General features: G+C 55.4%; 1 protein-coding gene and 4 non-coding genes across 5 annotated transcripts in view; 3 read left to right on the plus strand and 2 right to left on the minus strand.

Annotated features, from left to right (window-relative positions):
- Nucleotides 1-3,061: 3,061 nt before the first annotated feature.
- Trnae-uuc (transfer RNA glutamic acid (anticodon UUC)) lies at nt 3,062-3,133 on the plus strand. The gene has a single exon. It is a non-coding gene; the product is annotated as a tRNA-Glu (tRNA).
- A 924-nt stretch (nt 3,134-4,057) lies between these two features.
- Trnah-gug (transfer RNA histidin (anticodon GUG)) lies at nt 4,058-4,129 on the plus strand. Its single transcript has one exon. It is a non-coding gene; the product is annotated as a tRNA-His (tRNA).
- Nucleotides 4,130-5,252: 1,123 nt separating this feature from the next.
- Trnah-gug (transfer RNA histidin (anticodon GUG)) lies at nt 5,253-5,324 on the minus strand. The gene has a single exon. It is a non-coding gene; the product is annotated as a tRNA-His (tRNA).
- A 173-nt stretch (nt 5,325-5,497) lies between these two features.
- Nucleotides 5,498-15,174, plus strand: part of LOC139707428 (collagen alpha-1(I) chain-like) — a 39,501-nt gene continuing 29,824 nt past the window's right edge. The window contains exons 1-4 of the mRNA XM_071618667.1: nt 5,498-5,983; nt 6,491-7,024; nt 7,264-7,406; nt 7,486-7,692. Coding sequence (XP_071474768.1) covers nt 5,498-5,983; nt 6,491-7,024; nt 7,264-7,406; nt 7,486-7,692 — 1,370 coding nt within the window. The remainder of the gene's footprint in view (nt 5,984-6,490; nt 7,025-7,263; nt 7,407-7,485; nt 7,693-15,174) is intronic.
- Trnae-uuc (transfer RNA glutamic acid (anticodon UUC)) lies at nt 6,249-6,320 on the minus strand. The gene has a single exon. It is a non-coding gene; the product is annotated as a tRNA-Glu (tRNA).

Consider the following 15,174-nt stretch of genomic DNA (forward strand, 5'->3'; position numbering starts at 1 on the left):
ATTATTATATTTTACTTGTTGATGGACCTTTATTTCATGTATTTCTTTTTATGTGGTGCTGAGGATGGAACCAGTGCCTCACATGTGCCAGGCAAGTGCTCTGCCACTGAGCCCCAGCCCCAGTCCTGATGTACTTTTTAACTCCAGATTCTCTAGTACGGCTGTTAGCCCCATAAGAGTGAGAGCTGGCGTGGCTGTCCATCAAGAGGTGTTTTCCCCTTAGTCCTAAGGGGTCCTTTCTCTCATGGGGCCCATTTTATGTCACTAAAGGAAAGACATTCAGTCTTTCTCCTTTAAGTGTGAGTTCAGACTATTGGGGTTTCTTTCTTTCTTTTGCCAGTTGTTCTTTATATTCTTGAAAAAGTTCCTTTCTCTTCCCACTTGTCAAAGCGGTTTTCACCAGGAAAGGGGTGTCGAACTCTGACAACAGCATTGTCTTTTTTTCTTTTCTTTTTGGTGATGCTGGGATTGAGTGCCACTGGCTTTCTATTCGTGGATTGGTAGATTTATGTGGGTTTTCTTCTGGAGGCAGTTTTCAAGTTCTTCTGGAGAACCAGCCCTGTATCCCTGGAATAAACTCCACTTGGTCATGGTTTATAATTCCTTTTCTATATTGCTGAGTCATATTTGCTAATATGTTGTTGTTTTTACATCGATATTCATTAGGGATATTCGTCTGTAGTTTTTGTTGTTGTATATTTCTTTGTCTGGTTTTGGATTCAGGGCCATGAAAGCTTCAAAGAAATAGTTGGGAAGTGTTCCAGCCCCCTCCATCTTCTGGAAGAGACTACACAGAACTGGTGGTAATTCTTCCTAAACCCTTGGCAGAATTCTCCAGCGAAATCACCTGGACCTGGAGATTTCTTTTCTGGCTATTTTGAAAGTCAGAATCCAATTTCTTCCATCATGGTGGAGTGCTCCAGATGATCTCTTGGGTATTGTGCGAGATGCGGTAGTTTGTAGTTTTGAGCAATTCCCCAGTTCATCTAGGTCGTCATATTTATGAGTACAGAGAATGTTCCAAAGTTTCTCCTTGTTATTCTGTTAGTATTACAAGTCTGTAGTGCCTGGAGTCTCTGATTCATTTCTGATTCTCTTAATGGCTGTGGTCTTCTTCTTCTTCTTCTTCTTCTTTTTTATTTAGTTTATCCCTCATTTCAAAAATCCAGCTCTGTTTCTTTGGTTTTCTCTATTATTTTTCTCTTTTCCGGGCATTGATTTCTGCTCTGACCTTTATTATTTCCTTCCTCCGCCTTAGCTTTGGATAGTGTTTCCTCTCCCGCCTTGTTTCTTGAGGTGGGGGCTTAGCCTGTGGGTCTGAGACCGTCCAGCTTTTCTAGCCTGGGCGCCCAAGGCCTTAAATCCCCCTCCCGCCCCGCCCGCCCTGCCTTAGCTCCCTCCTCTATGTTTTGAAATGTTGAAATCTCATCCGATCTTTAAAAGCAGCCAAGCCCCTTTGCTGCCCGTGGTGTCCAAAACCGCCAAGGCGCGATTTAGTCGCAGACTTCAACTGAGGCGGAAAGAATAAGTGACAGTGGCTGAACTCCTCGGGGTTTCCTTTGCCAGGAGGGCGGGGAGGAGGCGCTGAGGAGCGGGTACAGGCTTTGGGGAGTGGGGGAGAGGGCGGGGGCGGAGGACCCTGCGGTGCCGGGTTGGACCGGGAAGGACAAGCATTTGGTCAGAGCCAAGAGTACCGAGGGCTGACGCTGCGGGAACGGGCCTGCGAGGCCAGCAGCTCGCAGAGGAGCCATACACATTCCGGGAGCCCCGAAGCCACCGGCTCCTGCAGCTCCGACAGCGGGAGAGTGGGCCCCTGAGCACCGTGCGCAAGGGGCGTGCTCGGGAGCTGGAAGCCCCGCAGGAGGAGCTGGAAGCCCGGCAGCAGGAGCCCGGCCCCGGGTCCTAGGGGAAGCCCTACACCAGGGCTCCCCCTGAGCCCATCGTTGTCCTTGCTGCGGCGATCACGGGTGCTTCGCCGGGCCTTCGCCACCAACACGTTGCTGCGGGGGGCAGAACCTGAAGGGCGGTCGCCTGTGTTCTGTCGTCGGCAGCCGAACTCGGGCACAGGCAGCGCCTCGGTTTCCGCGGGGGAGACCTCGAAGGGCTGGTTGGCGTAAGTGTCCTGGCCCAGACTCCCGGGAGGGGACGTGCTCCTTTACCCGACAGGTACTTCTCGGGAAACAGTCGCTGAACAGGAAGCGGGAGGCAGAAGAGGCAGGGGAGGGGTGGAAGCGGGAGGAAGGGAAGGAGGCCCCGGAGGCCGGCGAAGGCCGCGGGACCGGCGGCGTGCGCGTCCAGCAGCGGCGGGGAGGGAGCCACCGCTCCCTGCAGCCTCGCCCAGCACTAGCACCCAGGCCCGCCTGCTGTCCGTGAGTCCGGCGGAGACCCGGGCGCGGGACGGGCGCGCGGCGGGAGCCGCGGTTGGGGATCTCGCCCTCCCCCGCGGCCCCGGGACCTCCCGCAGCTGACCGTCGTTGGGGCGCGAGCGCCCAGGCGCGCTGCCCGCGGGGCACGAGGGCTTCTCCCCACTTCGGACTCGGTGCGGACGGGCGGGTCCGCGCGACGGGGACGCGCGAAGGCCGAGCGCAGGGACTCGAGCGGCAGAGACGTCCTGCGCCGGCGTCTGGCTCCGCGCTCCTGAGCGGGCGCCTACGCAATGAGCCCCCCGCGCGGTGAGCGTCCGGAGCCGGCGAGTCCCGAGCAGCCCCGACCCCGCAGGGCGAGGACTGGGGGCTCGCGCTCGCCGAGGACCGAGGAGGCCGATTCCAGGCAAGAAGCCGCGGTGGCCACGGGGGTGCGCTCGGCGCTGGCGCCGGGCGGTGCGAAAGCTGGACCGGGCGGAACCGGGGCGGGCTCCGTGTGCTTGGCCTCCGCCCAGAGATGCGCCCAGGCCTGGGCGGGTGGAGGCGTCTGCGGCAGGGTGGTGGCGGATGCGCTGCGGCAGTGAGGAGTGGCCCGGCTCCCGGGGCTCCAGCCTTCCCAGGGGGCGCCTTGGGGCTCACAAGTGCCTCCGCGGACAGCAGCCAGCAGGAGGGCGCGCACCTGGGCAGGCCACCGTCCCTCCCTGGTGGTCTAGTGGCTAGGATTCGGCGCTTTCACCGCCGCGGCCCGGGTTCGATTCCCGGTCAGGGAACCTCTTTTGCCCGGGCCTCGTCGCACCTGAAGGCCCTGGCCGCCGGCTGGGCTGCGGGGGGCCACTCCACAGCGCTCCCCTGCGCCCCTTTCCCTGTCCTCACCTCAGCCCCAACCTAAGGCGGCGCTTCCCATCGCTCTTTTCCGAAAGAAAACCGAAACCAAGGTCACTCGGACTCCGACGCCGACACCGCCGGGACCCCAAACGCGCGGCCCTCACCGGCCGCCTTCCCACCTCTGCTTCCTCTCCCTCTTCCCGCCCTTACCCGCTGCCCACCCGTGGACAGGCTCTCCCGGACACCCCAGCACCCTTGGTGGACGGCCTTCAGGACCCCTCCTGCGAGGCCCCGTCCCTTCAGGAGCCCCACACCCAGTGGTTCAGGTGGCCAAGCGCCGGGGAGGGCGGTGGCGCTCTCCCGGCCACAAGACTGAGCCCGAGCCTCGCGCTGCCCACAGCGAAAGCCAGGCCGGCGGCATTTCCAGGCCAGAAGACCCGCGTGGCCTCCCCCCACCCTCCCCGGCTGCTCCAGCGGCCGCGTCCCGCAGACGCCCGGGGCCCACTCCCCGCGCCTGGACCGCGGGCGCCGCCGGGAGCGCCGGGCGACTCCGGGTCGCCCCCTGCCTGCTCTGCCCGCCCCCCGCCGGCCGTCGGCGGGCTCGCGCTCCCCGCGCTCAGCTCGGCTGCGGTCGGCGGCGGGGGGGCAGAGAGCGTGGCCGGCGGGTGCGGGAGAGGTGGGGGCGGTGACGCCCATGACTCCCGGGGGTCCGGTGCCGAGGTCGCGGCGGAGCTGCAGCGAGGACGCTGGCCTTCATTTGCGCGCTCCGGGCACAGGCCCCCTGCACGGCGGCCAGGGCGCAGGACGTGGATCCCGGCCTCTCCATCAGCACGAGGGCGAGCGCCGCCGCCGGCCCGTGCCTGTGGCGCGCCGTGATCGTATAGTGGTCAGTACTCTGCGTTGTGGCCGCAGCAACCTCGGTTCGAATCCGAGTCACGGCAGCGGTGCCACCTCTCGGTGCCCCGCCTTTTGTTTACTTCCTCCTGAAGACAACTCGGTGGCCGCGCGCCCTCTGCCAGCCGCGGGCCACCGCGCTCCACGTCGCCACCAGGGAGATACACGCCGGGGTGCGTCCCCAGGGACCCCGACCTGCCCACTTCCGTGTCCCGCGCTAAGCCTCGGGATCCGCCCAGCGGCAGGGGCGGTCCGACGCCTATGAGAACGCGTGCGCCGAGCCGCTCTCTGCGGCAGAGTTCTCCGGTCGGTGGGGCCTTTTTATTAGTCGCAGGAAAGACCTTTTAATATGAGATCCGAGCATTCAGAAAAAGTACCTTTACCAAGAAGGAAAAGGTCGCGCAGTCAGCCTCCCAGGGCGCTCCTGGCGAGGATTCAGCTCTCTCCCCGCAGCGTCGCGCTCGATTCCCGGTCAGGGAAGTCCTTCCGCGAGCCCTGAGGACCAGGCCCGCGCGTCCCTCAGCCCTGTCAACAGCTTTGCCAGTCGTCACCTTTGACGCATACCCAGGAGCTGCACCCGGCCAGCCGCGTTCTTGTCTCTGCATACCCCACAGGCAGCTCCCCTCGCAGGAAACCTTTATCAGGCCTGGGAAGGGGAGTGGAGGCGCCCCCGTGAGGCCGGGAGCATGAGAGTCATCTCAAGAGTCCCCGCGGCGGGGCGCGGGGAGGCCGGGCTGCTGTCCCACGCATATGGGAGGCTGAGACTGGAGTATCACGAGTTCAAGGCCAGACTCCGCAAACTACGGAGCCCCTGAGCACCTCAGCGAGACCCTGTGTTCGAATATTATAAAATATTTAAAAAGGGGCTGAGGCTGTGGATCATTGGTAAAACAGGAGCTAAAGGGTTAAAGGTTACGACCAGCCTGTTGACCGCCATAACGATTTGAAGCTGGAGGTCACTAAAAGGTCCTTCCCGCCGAGGGGCAATTCCGAGGCTTAGCGCGGGACACGGAAGTGGGCAGGTCGGGGTCCCTGGGGACGCACCCCGGCGTGTATCTCCCTGGTGGCGACGTGGAGCGCGGTGGCCCGCGGCTGGCAGAGGGCGCGCGGCCACCGAGTTGTCTTCAGGAGGAAGTAAACAAAAGGCGGGGCACCGAGAGGTGGCCGCGCTGCCGTGACTCGGATTCGAACCGAGGTTGCTGCGGCCACAACGCAGAGTACTGACCACTATACGATCACGGCGCGCCACAGGCACGGGCCGGCGGCGGCGCTCGCCCTCGTGCTGATGGAGAGGCCGGGATCCACGTCCTGCGCCCTGGCCGCCGTGCAGGGGGCCTGTGCCCGGAGCGCGCAAATGAAGGCCAGCGTCCTCGCTGCAGCTCCGCCGCGACCTCGGCACCGGACCCCCGGGAGTCATGGGCGTCACCGCCCCCACCTCTCCCGCACCCGCCGGCCACGCTCTCTGCCCCCCCGCCGCCGACCGCAGCCGAGCTGAGCGCGGGGAGCGCGAGCCCGCCGACGGCCGGCGGGGGGCGGGCAGAGCAGGCAGGGGGCGACCCGGAGTCGCCCGGCGCTCCCGGCGGCGCCCGCGGTCCAGGCGCGGGGAGTGGGCCCCGGGCGTCTGCGGGACGCGGCCGCTGGAGCAGCCGGGGAGGGTGGGGGGAGGCCACGCGGGTCTTCTGGCCTGGAAATGCCGCCGGCCTGGCTTTCGCTGTGGGCAGCGCGAGGCTCGGGCTCAGTCTTGTGGCCGGGAGAGCGCCACCGCCCTCCCCGGCGCTTGGCCACCTGAACCACTGGGTGTGGGGCTCCTGAAGGGACGGGGCCTCGCAGGAGGGGTCCTGAAGGCCGTCCACCAAGGGTGCTGGGGTGTCCGGGAGAGCCTGTCCACGGGTGGGCAGCGGGTAAGGGCGGGAAGAGGGAGAGGAAGCAGAGGTGGGAAGGCGGCCGGTGAGGGCCGCGCGTTTGGGGTCCCGGCGGTGTCGGCGTCGGAGTCCGAGTGACCTTGGTTTCGGTTTTCTTTCGGAAAAGAGCGATGGGAAGCGCCGCCTTAGGTTGGGGCTGAGGTGAGGACAGGGAAAGGGGCGCAGGGGAGCGCTGTGGAGTGGCCCCCCGCAGCCCAGCCGGCGGCCAGGGCCTTCAGGTGCGACGAGGCCCGGGCAAAAGAGGTTCCCTGACCGGGAATCGAACCCGGGCCGCGGCGGTGAAAGCGCCGAATCCTAGCCACTAGACCACCAGGGAGGGACGGTGGCCTGCCCAGGTGCGCGCCCTCCTGCTGGCTGCTGTCCGCGGAGGCACTTGTGAGCCCCAAGGCGCCCCCTGGGAAGGCTGGAGCCCCGGGAGCCGGGCCACTCCTCACTGCCGCAGCGCATCCGCCACCACCCTGCCGCAGACGCCTCCCACCCGCCCAGGCCTGGGCGCATCTCTGGGCGGAGGCCAAGCACACGGAGCCCGCCCCGGTTCCGCCCGGTCCAGCTTTCGCACCGCCCGGCGCCAGCGCCGAGCGCACCCCCGTGGCCACCGCGGCTTCTTGCCTGGAATCGGCCTCCTCGGTCCTCGGCGAGCGCGAGCCCCCAGTCCTCGCCCTGCGGGGGTCGGGGCTGCTCGGGACTCGCCGGCTCCGGACGCTCACCGCGCGGGGGGCTCATTGCGTAGGCGCCCGCTCAGGAGCGCGGAGCCAGACGCCGGCGCAGGACGTCTCTGCCGCTCGAGTCCCTGCGCTCGGCCTTCGCGCGTCCCCGTCGCGCGGACCCGCCCGTCCGCACCGAGTCCGAAGTGGGGAGAAGCCCTCGTGCCCCGCGGGCAGCGCGCCTGGGCGCTCGCGCCCCCAACGACGGTCAGCTGCGGGAGGTCCCGGGGCCGCGGGGGAGGGCGAGATCCCCAACCGCGGCTCCCGCCGCGCGCCCGTCCCGCGCCCGGGTCTCCGCCGGACTCACGGACAGCAGGCGGGCCTGGGTGCTAGTGCTGGGCGAGGCTGCAGGGAGCGGTGGCTCCCTCCCCGCCGCTGCTGGACGCGCACGCCGCCGGTCCCGCGGCCTTCGCCGGCCTCCCGGGGCCTCCTTCCCTTCCTCCCGCTTCCACCCCTCCCCTGCCTCTTCTGCCTCCCGCTTCCTGTTCAGCGACTGTTTCCCGAGAAGTACCTGTCGGGTAAAGGAGCACGTCCCCTCCCGGGAGTCTGGGCCAGGACACTTACGCCAACCAGCCCTTCGAGGTCTCCCCCGCGGAAACCGAGGCGCTGCCTGTGCCCGAGTTCGGCTGCCGACGACAGAACACAGGCGACCGCCCTTCTAGGTTCTGCCCCCCGCAGCAACGTGTTGGTGGCGAAAGGCCCGGCGAAGCACCCGTGATCGCCGCAGCAAGGACAACGATGGGCTCAGGGGGAGCCCTGGTGTAGGGCTTCCCCTAGGACCCGGGGCCGGCTCCTGCTGCCGGGCTTCCAGCTCCTCCTGCGGGGCTTCCAGCTCCCGAGCACGCCCCTTGCGCACGGTGCTCAGGGGCCCACTCTCCCGCTGTCGGAGCTGCAGGAGCCGGTGGCTTCGGGGCTCCCGGAATGTGTATGGCTCCTCTGCGAGCTGCTGGCCTCGCAGGCCCGTTCCCGCAGCGTCAGCCCTCGGTACTCTTGGCTCTGACCAAATGCTTGTCCTTCCCGGTCCAACCCGGCACCGCAGGGTCCTCCGCCCCCGCCCTCTCCCCCACTCCCCAAAGCCTGTACCCGCTCCTCAGCGCCTCCTCCCCGCCCTCCTGGCAAAGGAAACCCCGAGGAGTTCCAGCCACTGTCACTTATTCTTTCCGCCTCAGTTGAAGTCTGCGACTAAATCGCGCCTTGGCGGTTTTGGACACCACGGGCAGCAAAGGGGCTTGGCTGCTTTTAAAGATCGGATGAGATTTCAACATTTCAAAACATAGAGGAGGGAGCTAAGGCAGGGCGGGCGGGGCGGGAGGGGGGATTTAAGGCCTTGGGCGCCCAGGCTAGAAAAGCTGGACGGTCTCAGACCCACAGGCTAAGCCCCCACCTCAAGAAACAAGGCGGGAGAGGAAACACTATCCAAAGCTAAGGCGAGGAAGGAAATAATAAAGGTCAGAGCAGAAATCAATGCCCGGGAAAAGAGAAAAATAATAGAGAAAACCAAAGAAACAGAGCTGGATTTTTTGAAATGAGGGATAAACTAAATAAAAAAGAAGAAGAAGAAGAAGAAGAAGAAGACCACAGCCATTAAGAGAATCAGAAATGAATCAGAGACTCCAGGCACTACAGACTTGTAATACTAACAGAATAACAAGGAGAAACTTTGGAACATTCTCTGTACTCATAAATATGACGACCTAGATGAACTGGGGGAATTGCTCAAAACTACAAACTACCGCATCTCGCACAATACCCAAGAGATCATCTGGAGCACTCCACCATGATGGAAGAAATTGGATTCTGACTTTCAAAATAGCCAGAAAAGAAATCTCCAGGTCCAGGTGATTTCGCTGGAGAATTCTGCCAAGGGTTTAGGAAGAATTACCACCAGTTCTGTGTAGTCTCTTCCAGAAGATGGAGGGGGCTGGAACACTTCCCAACTATTTCTTTGAAGCTTTCATGGCCCTGAATCCAAAACCAGACAAAGAAATATACAACAACAAAAACTACAGACGAATATCCCTAATGAATATCGATGTAAAAACAACAACATATTAGCAAATATGACTCAGCAATATAGAAAAGGAATTATAAACCATGACCAAGTGGAGTTTATTCCAGGGATACAGGGCTGGTTCTCCAGAAGAACTTGAAAACTGCCTCCAGAAGAAAACCCACATAAATCTACCAATCCACGAATAGAAAGCCAGTGGCACTCAATCCCAGCATCACCAAAAAGAAAAGAAAAAAAGACAATGCTGTTGTCAGAGTTCGACACCCCTTTCCTGGTGAAAACCGCTTTGACAAGTGGGAAGAGAAAGGAACTTTTTCAAGAATATAAAGAACAACTGGCAAAAGAAAGAAAGAAACCCCAATAGTCTGAACTCACACTTAAAGGAGAAAGACTGAATGTCTTTCCTTTAGTGACATAAAATGGGCCCCCATGAGAGAAAGGACCCCTTAGGACTAAGGGGAAAACACCTCTTGATGGACAGCCACGCCAGCTCTCACTCTTATGGGGCTAACAGCCGTACTAGAGAATCTGGAGTTAAAAAGTACATCAGGACTGGGGCTGGGGCTCAGTGGCAGAGCACTTGCCTGGCACATGTGAGGCACTGGGTTCCATCCTCAGCACCACATAAAAAGAAATACATGAAATAAAGGTCCATCAACAAGTAAAATATAATAATAATAAATAAAAGTGCATCGGTCGTCAAGACTGTGAGTGTGAGATGACACACCAGGAGACAGGAGGCTGGGAAAGTCAGTTCAGCCTCCTGAGACTAGGCGGTAAGCAGACAGGCCAGCGGAATCCAGACTAAGCAGAGTCTACACTGTCCTGAAGCTAATAATAGCAGAGACTTTCCCAGGTGATAAGTGCATCTCCAGGTGGTGAGGGGGAAACACGTGCCTAGGAGAGTCACCGGAGTCACTTCTACCCTGTTAACCTAGTAAGTTTTCCAGTCCTAGGTGGAGGCTCACGATGGTCATGAGAGATGTGAGGCACAAAGAAGCCCGATGGAGAAGAGGACAGTCGCCATCCAGATCCCACCTCAAGAGATGACGTTGCCGCCTGGCCCAGAGAGGCCACGGAGGCCTCTCCCCTTTAGTCTTTGGCTGAGTCCATCTGGGGCCTCTGTCCTCTATGTGCGGTCTCCCTTCTGCTTGGACAGTATTGCCCCCTTCCTTGCTGGAGTCCACCTGAGGTGTCGGTCGCCCCAGTGCTGTCTCGCTTCCGGCTGGAAGGAACAGAATTCCCTAATAAAGCCTCGCCTGTGTTTGAATCCTTTCTGGGTCCATCGTTGACCTCTACAGCTCTGGGTCCGGGGAGCCAGCGTGGGCCACCTGAAGACTGAGGTCAGAGCACTTAAGTGCATTCCCGCCACTGGGCTTTCAGATGAGCACTTACGGAGAGCAGTCGGGAAAGACGGGGAGAGAAACGGCCTGCAAGGAGAAGACGGACAGGTGAACTCTTCCCCGTTGTCCTTGCCAGTGACAATAGACAGACAGACAGACAGAAGCCCCTGGGCACTGTACAGAAAACAAACCTAGAAGGCTCTGACCTTTGGTGAGGAGAAAAACAAAACAGATCACCAAAGGATCTCAGGACCCAGAAAGTTCAGACGGAATGTCCACAGGGTTTTCTTTCTTTCTTTCTTTCTTTTTTAAGAAACAGAGAGAGACGGAATTTTAATATTTATATTTTAGTTTTTGGCGGACACAACATCTTTGTTTGTATGTGGTGCTGAGGATCGAACCCGGGCTGCACGCAGGCCAGGCGAGCCACATCCCCAGCCCCTCCGCAGGGCTTTCTTCTCACTGGTATAGCTCAGAGGTACAGCTGCCCCAGGAACGCCAAAGGGTGCAGATCAAAAGTCCCCCAATGATCCTGTCTCTGTAGCCAAAAGATCAGGAAGAGAGAGGGCAGCCGAGGAAGGCAGAAAACACCGACAGAAGGTGTTCGTCGCCTCTCTGCCACATTTTGTCACAAAATACCTGGGTATATCAACTTACAAAAGGGGCAAGATTTATTATGGTTCACGGTTTTGTAAGTTTCACTCCTTGATTGGCTGACCCCATTGCTTCTGGGCTGTGGGGAGACCGTGCATCCTGGCCACATCACCCACAGAGCAAAGCTCCTCACCTCTGGGCAGGGAAGTGTAGAACAGGGGCTTTGACCGGGATCTCATGATCCCCGCTGGAGGGCATGCCCCAGTGACCACAAGACTTCCCGTTAGACCACGCCTCTTCAGGATTCCCCTCCACTCCAACAAGGTGGGGACTAAGTCCAGCTTCTCAAAAATTAAAGACAAAGGAAAAACGGAACAATAACAGTTTTTCCCAGAAGGTAAAAATAATTCCAATGACAGCAGACTTCTTATCAGAATCCAGTCAGGAGTGAGTGGCACAGTGCTTCCCATGCTAAAGACAGTAAGGATCAACTCACACTCCTATGTAGCCACAGGCACCTTTCAGCAACTAAAGGAAAATTAAAAGATTCTCAGATTGAGGAAAACTAATGGAATCTGTCACCCACAGTTCTACCACAAAAGAATGGCCACTAGGAGCTCTCTAAACAAAAAGGAAAACAAGAACAAACAAACAAAAAGAGAAGAAAATTTGAGGCATCAGGAAGGAAGGGGAAAAACACAGTAAACAAAATAAGATTCCCTTCTCCTCTTGAGTGCTCTGAATTATGTTTGATGATTTAAGAAAAATTCATACACTGTTTGGCATGGTTCCAAACTGGTGTAGAGGAAATATTTAAAAGAATGACATTACAAATGGGGAGGGCAAAGAGATATAAAAGGCAGCTAAGTTCTCTATAGCTCACTCGAACTGGCAAAATAATGTCACGAGTGTACCGTGTTAAAATATAGACGTAGATATAAAAATATATCCATCTCGAGAAACCAAGAGAGCTCCACAAACAGATCGTATTAACACCACTACATATACTCCAATATGCAATTCCAAAATATATTCCAGTCCCCACAAGAAGGTAGCAAATAGAAAACGGTCCCAGAACACAAATGAAACTTTACAAACAGAAAATGAAATATAAAATGGCAGACTTGAGCCCCCTCCTTTCAATAAGTACTATTATTCTTTGCATTTTTATTTATGTATTTTTATGTGGTGCTGAGAATAGAACCCAGTGCTTCACATACGCTAGGAGGCAAGCGCTCTACCCCTGAGCCACAATCCCAGCCCCTAATAAGTATTCATTTTTAAATGCAAGTTTTCTGATTACATCCATTCAAAGACAGACTGTAGAGGAATGGAGTAAGAGGTATGACCCACCCGAGTGCATGCTGGTTACAAAGAAGCCAAAGTCAAATATAATGATACAGGCAGGTGGGAAAGAACGGATGGACAGAGCTATACCATGCAGTATTAAGCAAAGGCAAGCAGAGCTGCCTGTATTACTATTAGATAAAGTGAAGTTCAGAACAAAGACACTAACCAGAGACCCACAGGGACATTAGGCAATGGTAGAAGGGTCGGTCCAACATGTGCAAGAAAAACCGGTGGAACTGAACAGACAATTTCACAATTAGAGCTGGAGACTTCAATAATACAGAGAACAACTAGTCAGAATCAGCTGGGATCTTGAATAAACCAACAACACAATCAATAAGCAGGAAATAATTGTCAAGCTTAGAAACCTCTGCAAGAGCAGAATGCATACAGTCATCGGCCCAGATTCACAGGTTGAACGGCTAACTTCATCAGCCACTAGGCATATGATAATTAAAGTCCCAGTGAGATATCAGTGCACACCTATCAGGATGTCCTCAATAAAAGCCTGACGACATCAAGTGCTGATGAGGATTCAAGGAAGCCTGGATCACTCATATATTGCTGGGGTGAATAGGAAGCATCAAAGCCACTCTTTGGTCAGCTCCGTGTTGCTGTGATCAAAATACCTGACTGAACCTGACGAAAACTTTATTTGGGGCTAGAGTTCCAGAAGTCTCAGTCCATAGTGGCCAACTCCTTTGCTCTGTACAATGAGCAAAGGCCAGGCAGAGATAAGTACTGGGGCTCCCACAAATACCTGTATCGTAAATTTCATAGCAACTGAATTCTTAATATCTGGCGGCAGCGGGAGGGAATGTGGACGACCTTTGGGTAAACAAATTATGGGTTATCTATCCGTAGCATGGAACAGTACGCAGGCATTTGAATACAAAAAGAACAACCCATTCATACACTCAGCCATTGGAATGACTCTCCAGAGAAACTCACAGTGAGAAACTGTAATCCCAAAGGCTAAACACTGGGTTCCATTCATACATCATGTTGAAAAGAATAAATCACAGGAATGGAAGTCGATTAGAGGTGGCCAGGGGTTAAAGAGGAAAGGAGGGGCCGTCCTGAAGAGACAGACTATCATTCCAAAAGGGCCTCGAGGGGGCTGGGGTGGCAACTCAGTCGTAAAATGCTTGCCTAGCTTGTGTGAGGCACTGGGTTTGATGCTCAGCACCACATATAAATAAACAAAATAATGTTCTATCAGCAACTAAAAAAAAATAAAGTTTAATTTAAAAATAGGGGCCCTCGTGGTGGACTTTTATGGTGATGAAAATATTCTTGCTTATATCAATATCAGTGTCCCGGTACTATACTACATGCAATATTTTTAAAAACACCACTGTTTTGTAAATACCACCAAATGTTACAATTTGAGGAAACTGGGTAAAAGCTACAAGGGATCTCTCTGTATCAGTTCTTAAGATAGTATGTGAATTACTTTAAAAAAAAAAAACACATGTACTAAATGAAATCTAAGTATATTTCTCCTTGTTTGTCCTGGACGTTGTTTAGAAAACATTAAGGCAAACAAAACTTCCCAGCACCCTTGATACCCTTGAAGATAGCACCAATAACACTAGGCTTTGCACCTTTTTTAAAATGAAGAGTATAAAATGTTCACTGATCCCTACTGTTCTTCTTTGAGGACTGTCCACAGTTTCTTCTTTTCTCCTCTGCGTTTTTCAAAGGCATGGAGAACAAAACTACTCTAAAAGATTGTACTGGTCTGAATTCTTTAGAGAAACAAAACCCATATTGTTCAAACATTATTTGTATAGAGAGGCTTATAAAAAGGCATTGGCTCACGTGATCATGGACACTGAGAAATCCTAGACCTCATCTGATCCAGGAGAGCCCGTGCTGTAGTTCCAGTCCAAGCTCAAGTCCCAAGGCAGAAACTGATTTCTCAGCTCAAAGACAGTCTAGAAGAGAGAAAGAGGAGCTGGGCTTGTGGCTCAGTGGTGGAGCACTTGCCTGGCAACTGTGAGGCACTGGGTTTGAATCTCAGCACCACCTGTTAGTCTGTAAACAAGTCTGGATGGCACCTGGCAAAATGCCATTGGGAGTGCTTTGTGCCAGTGAGCCATTAAGTGTGGAGATTCCTTATCAGTTGACTGCTGTATCGAGTTTATGTTAATTAAGATAAGCTGTGTGAAATGTATAAATACCCCTCCGGTCCTACAATAAACGGCGTCCACTCCTGCTGTATCAAGGTACACAAGTTGTTCGTCACCCCCCGGTTATTTTGCTGCAGCTGGACTGCAGCAACCACCTATAAATAAATCAATTAAATAAAGGTCCATTGACAGCTAAAGATGTGTATTTTAAAAAGAGAGAGAGAGATCTTCCTTAACCTTGTTTTTATTTTTTCTTCTTCTTTTGTTGTTGTAATCCAGGGCTTCCAGTTGACTGAATGAGGCTCATAGACATCGAGGAAGGCAATCTGCTTTATTCAGTTTATGGATTCAAATGTTAATCTCATCCAGAAACACCTTTGGAGACATACTCAGAAGTGTTTTACCAAATGTCACAGCACCTTCTGGTCTATCCAAGCTGACATGTAAAATTAACTACTCCTATACCCTCATCACTCCGAGTAATACATTTAGCATAACGTCTTACCCAATTATAAAATACAGCTACTACATTTCAGCATAACGTTGGCTTCTCCTTTGCAGTGGTAATATGTTGGGCTTTCAGTGAACACGGGGTCATTTTGACCTCATGTGGTCTCACCCCAGCCCCTACCATCATTACCACCAGTGAATTGTTGGCGTGGCTTTGTTTTTTCAAAATATCAGTACACTCCCGACTTTGCTAATCTCAGTTTGAACTTCGGGCCAGTTGCACAAGTGACTTTCCATCTTGACCAAGCCTTAAAATGCTTTTTGTCCAGATCCCTGGACGTGGATAAGACATACCTATTATGGTGTCCACTCTTCATCTAATGGTGTCCTTTATACTTCCATACAGGTCTCACCAGATCTGCCTGGCCTCTTAATGTCATTCACGATGGCCTTGTGGCCATGACCATCTGAGGGAGTCTGGTCAGCATCATGGCCATGGAACAGAGGGTTGGGAGGTGGGAATTGCTGAAATCTCAGCACACGTGACTCAGTACAAACCTTTGTGCCCAGGGCAACCAAACAA

Source organism: Marmota flaviventris, chromosome 10 (assembly GCF_047511675.1).
Source record: "Marmota flaviventris isolate mMarFla1 chromosome 10, mMarFla1.hap1, whole genome shotgun sequence".
Classification (NCBI taxonomy): Eukaryota; Metazoa; Chordata; class Mammalia; order Rodentia; family Sciuridae; genus Marmota; species Marmota flaviventris.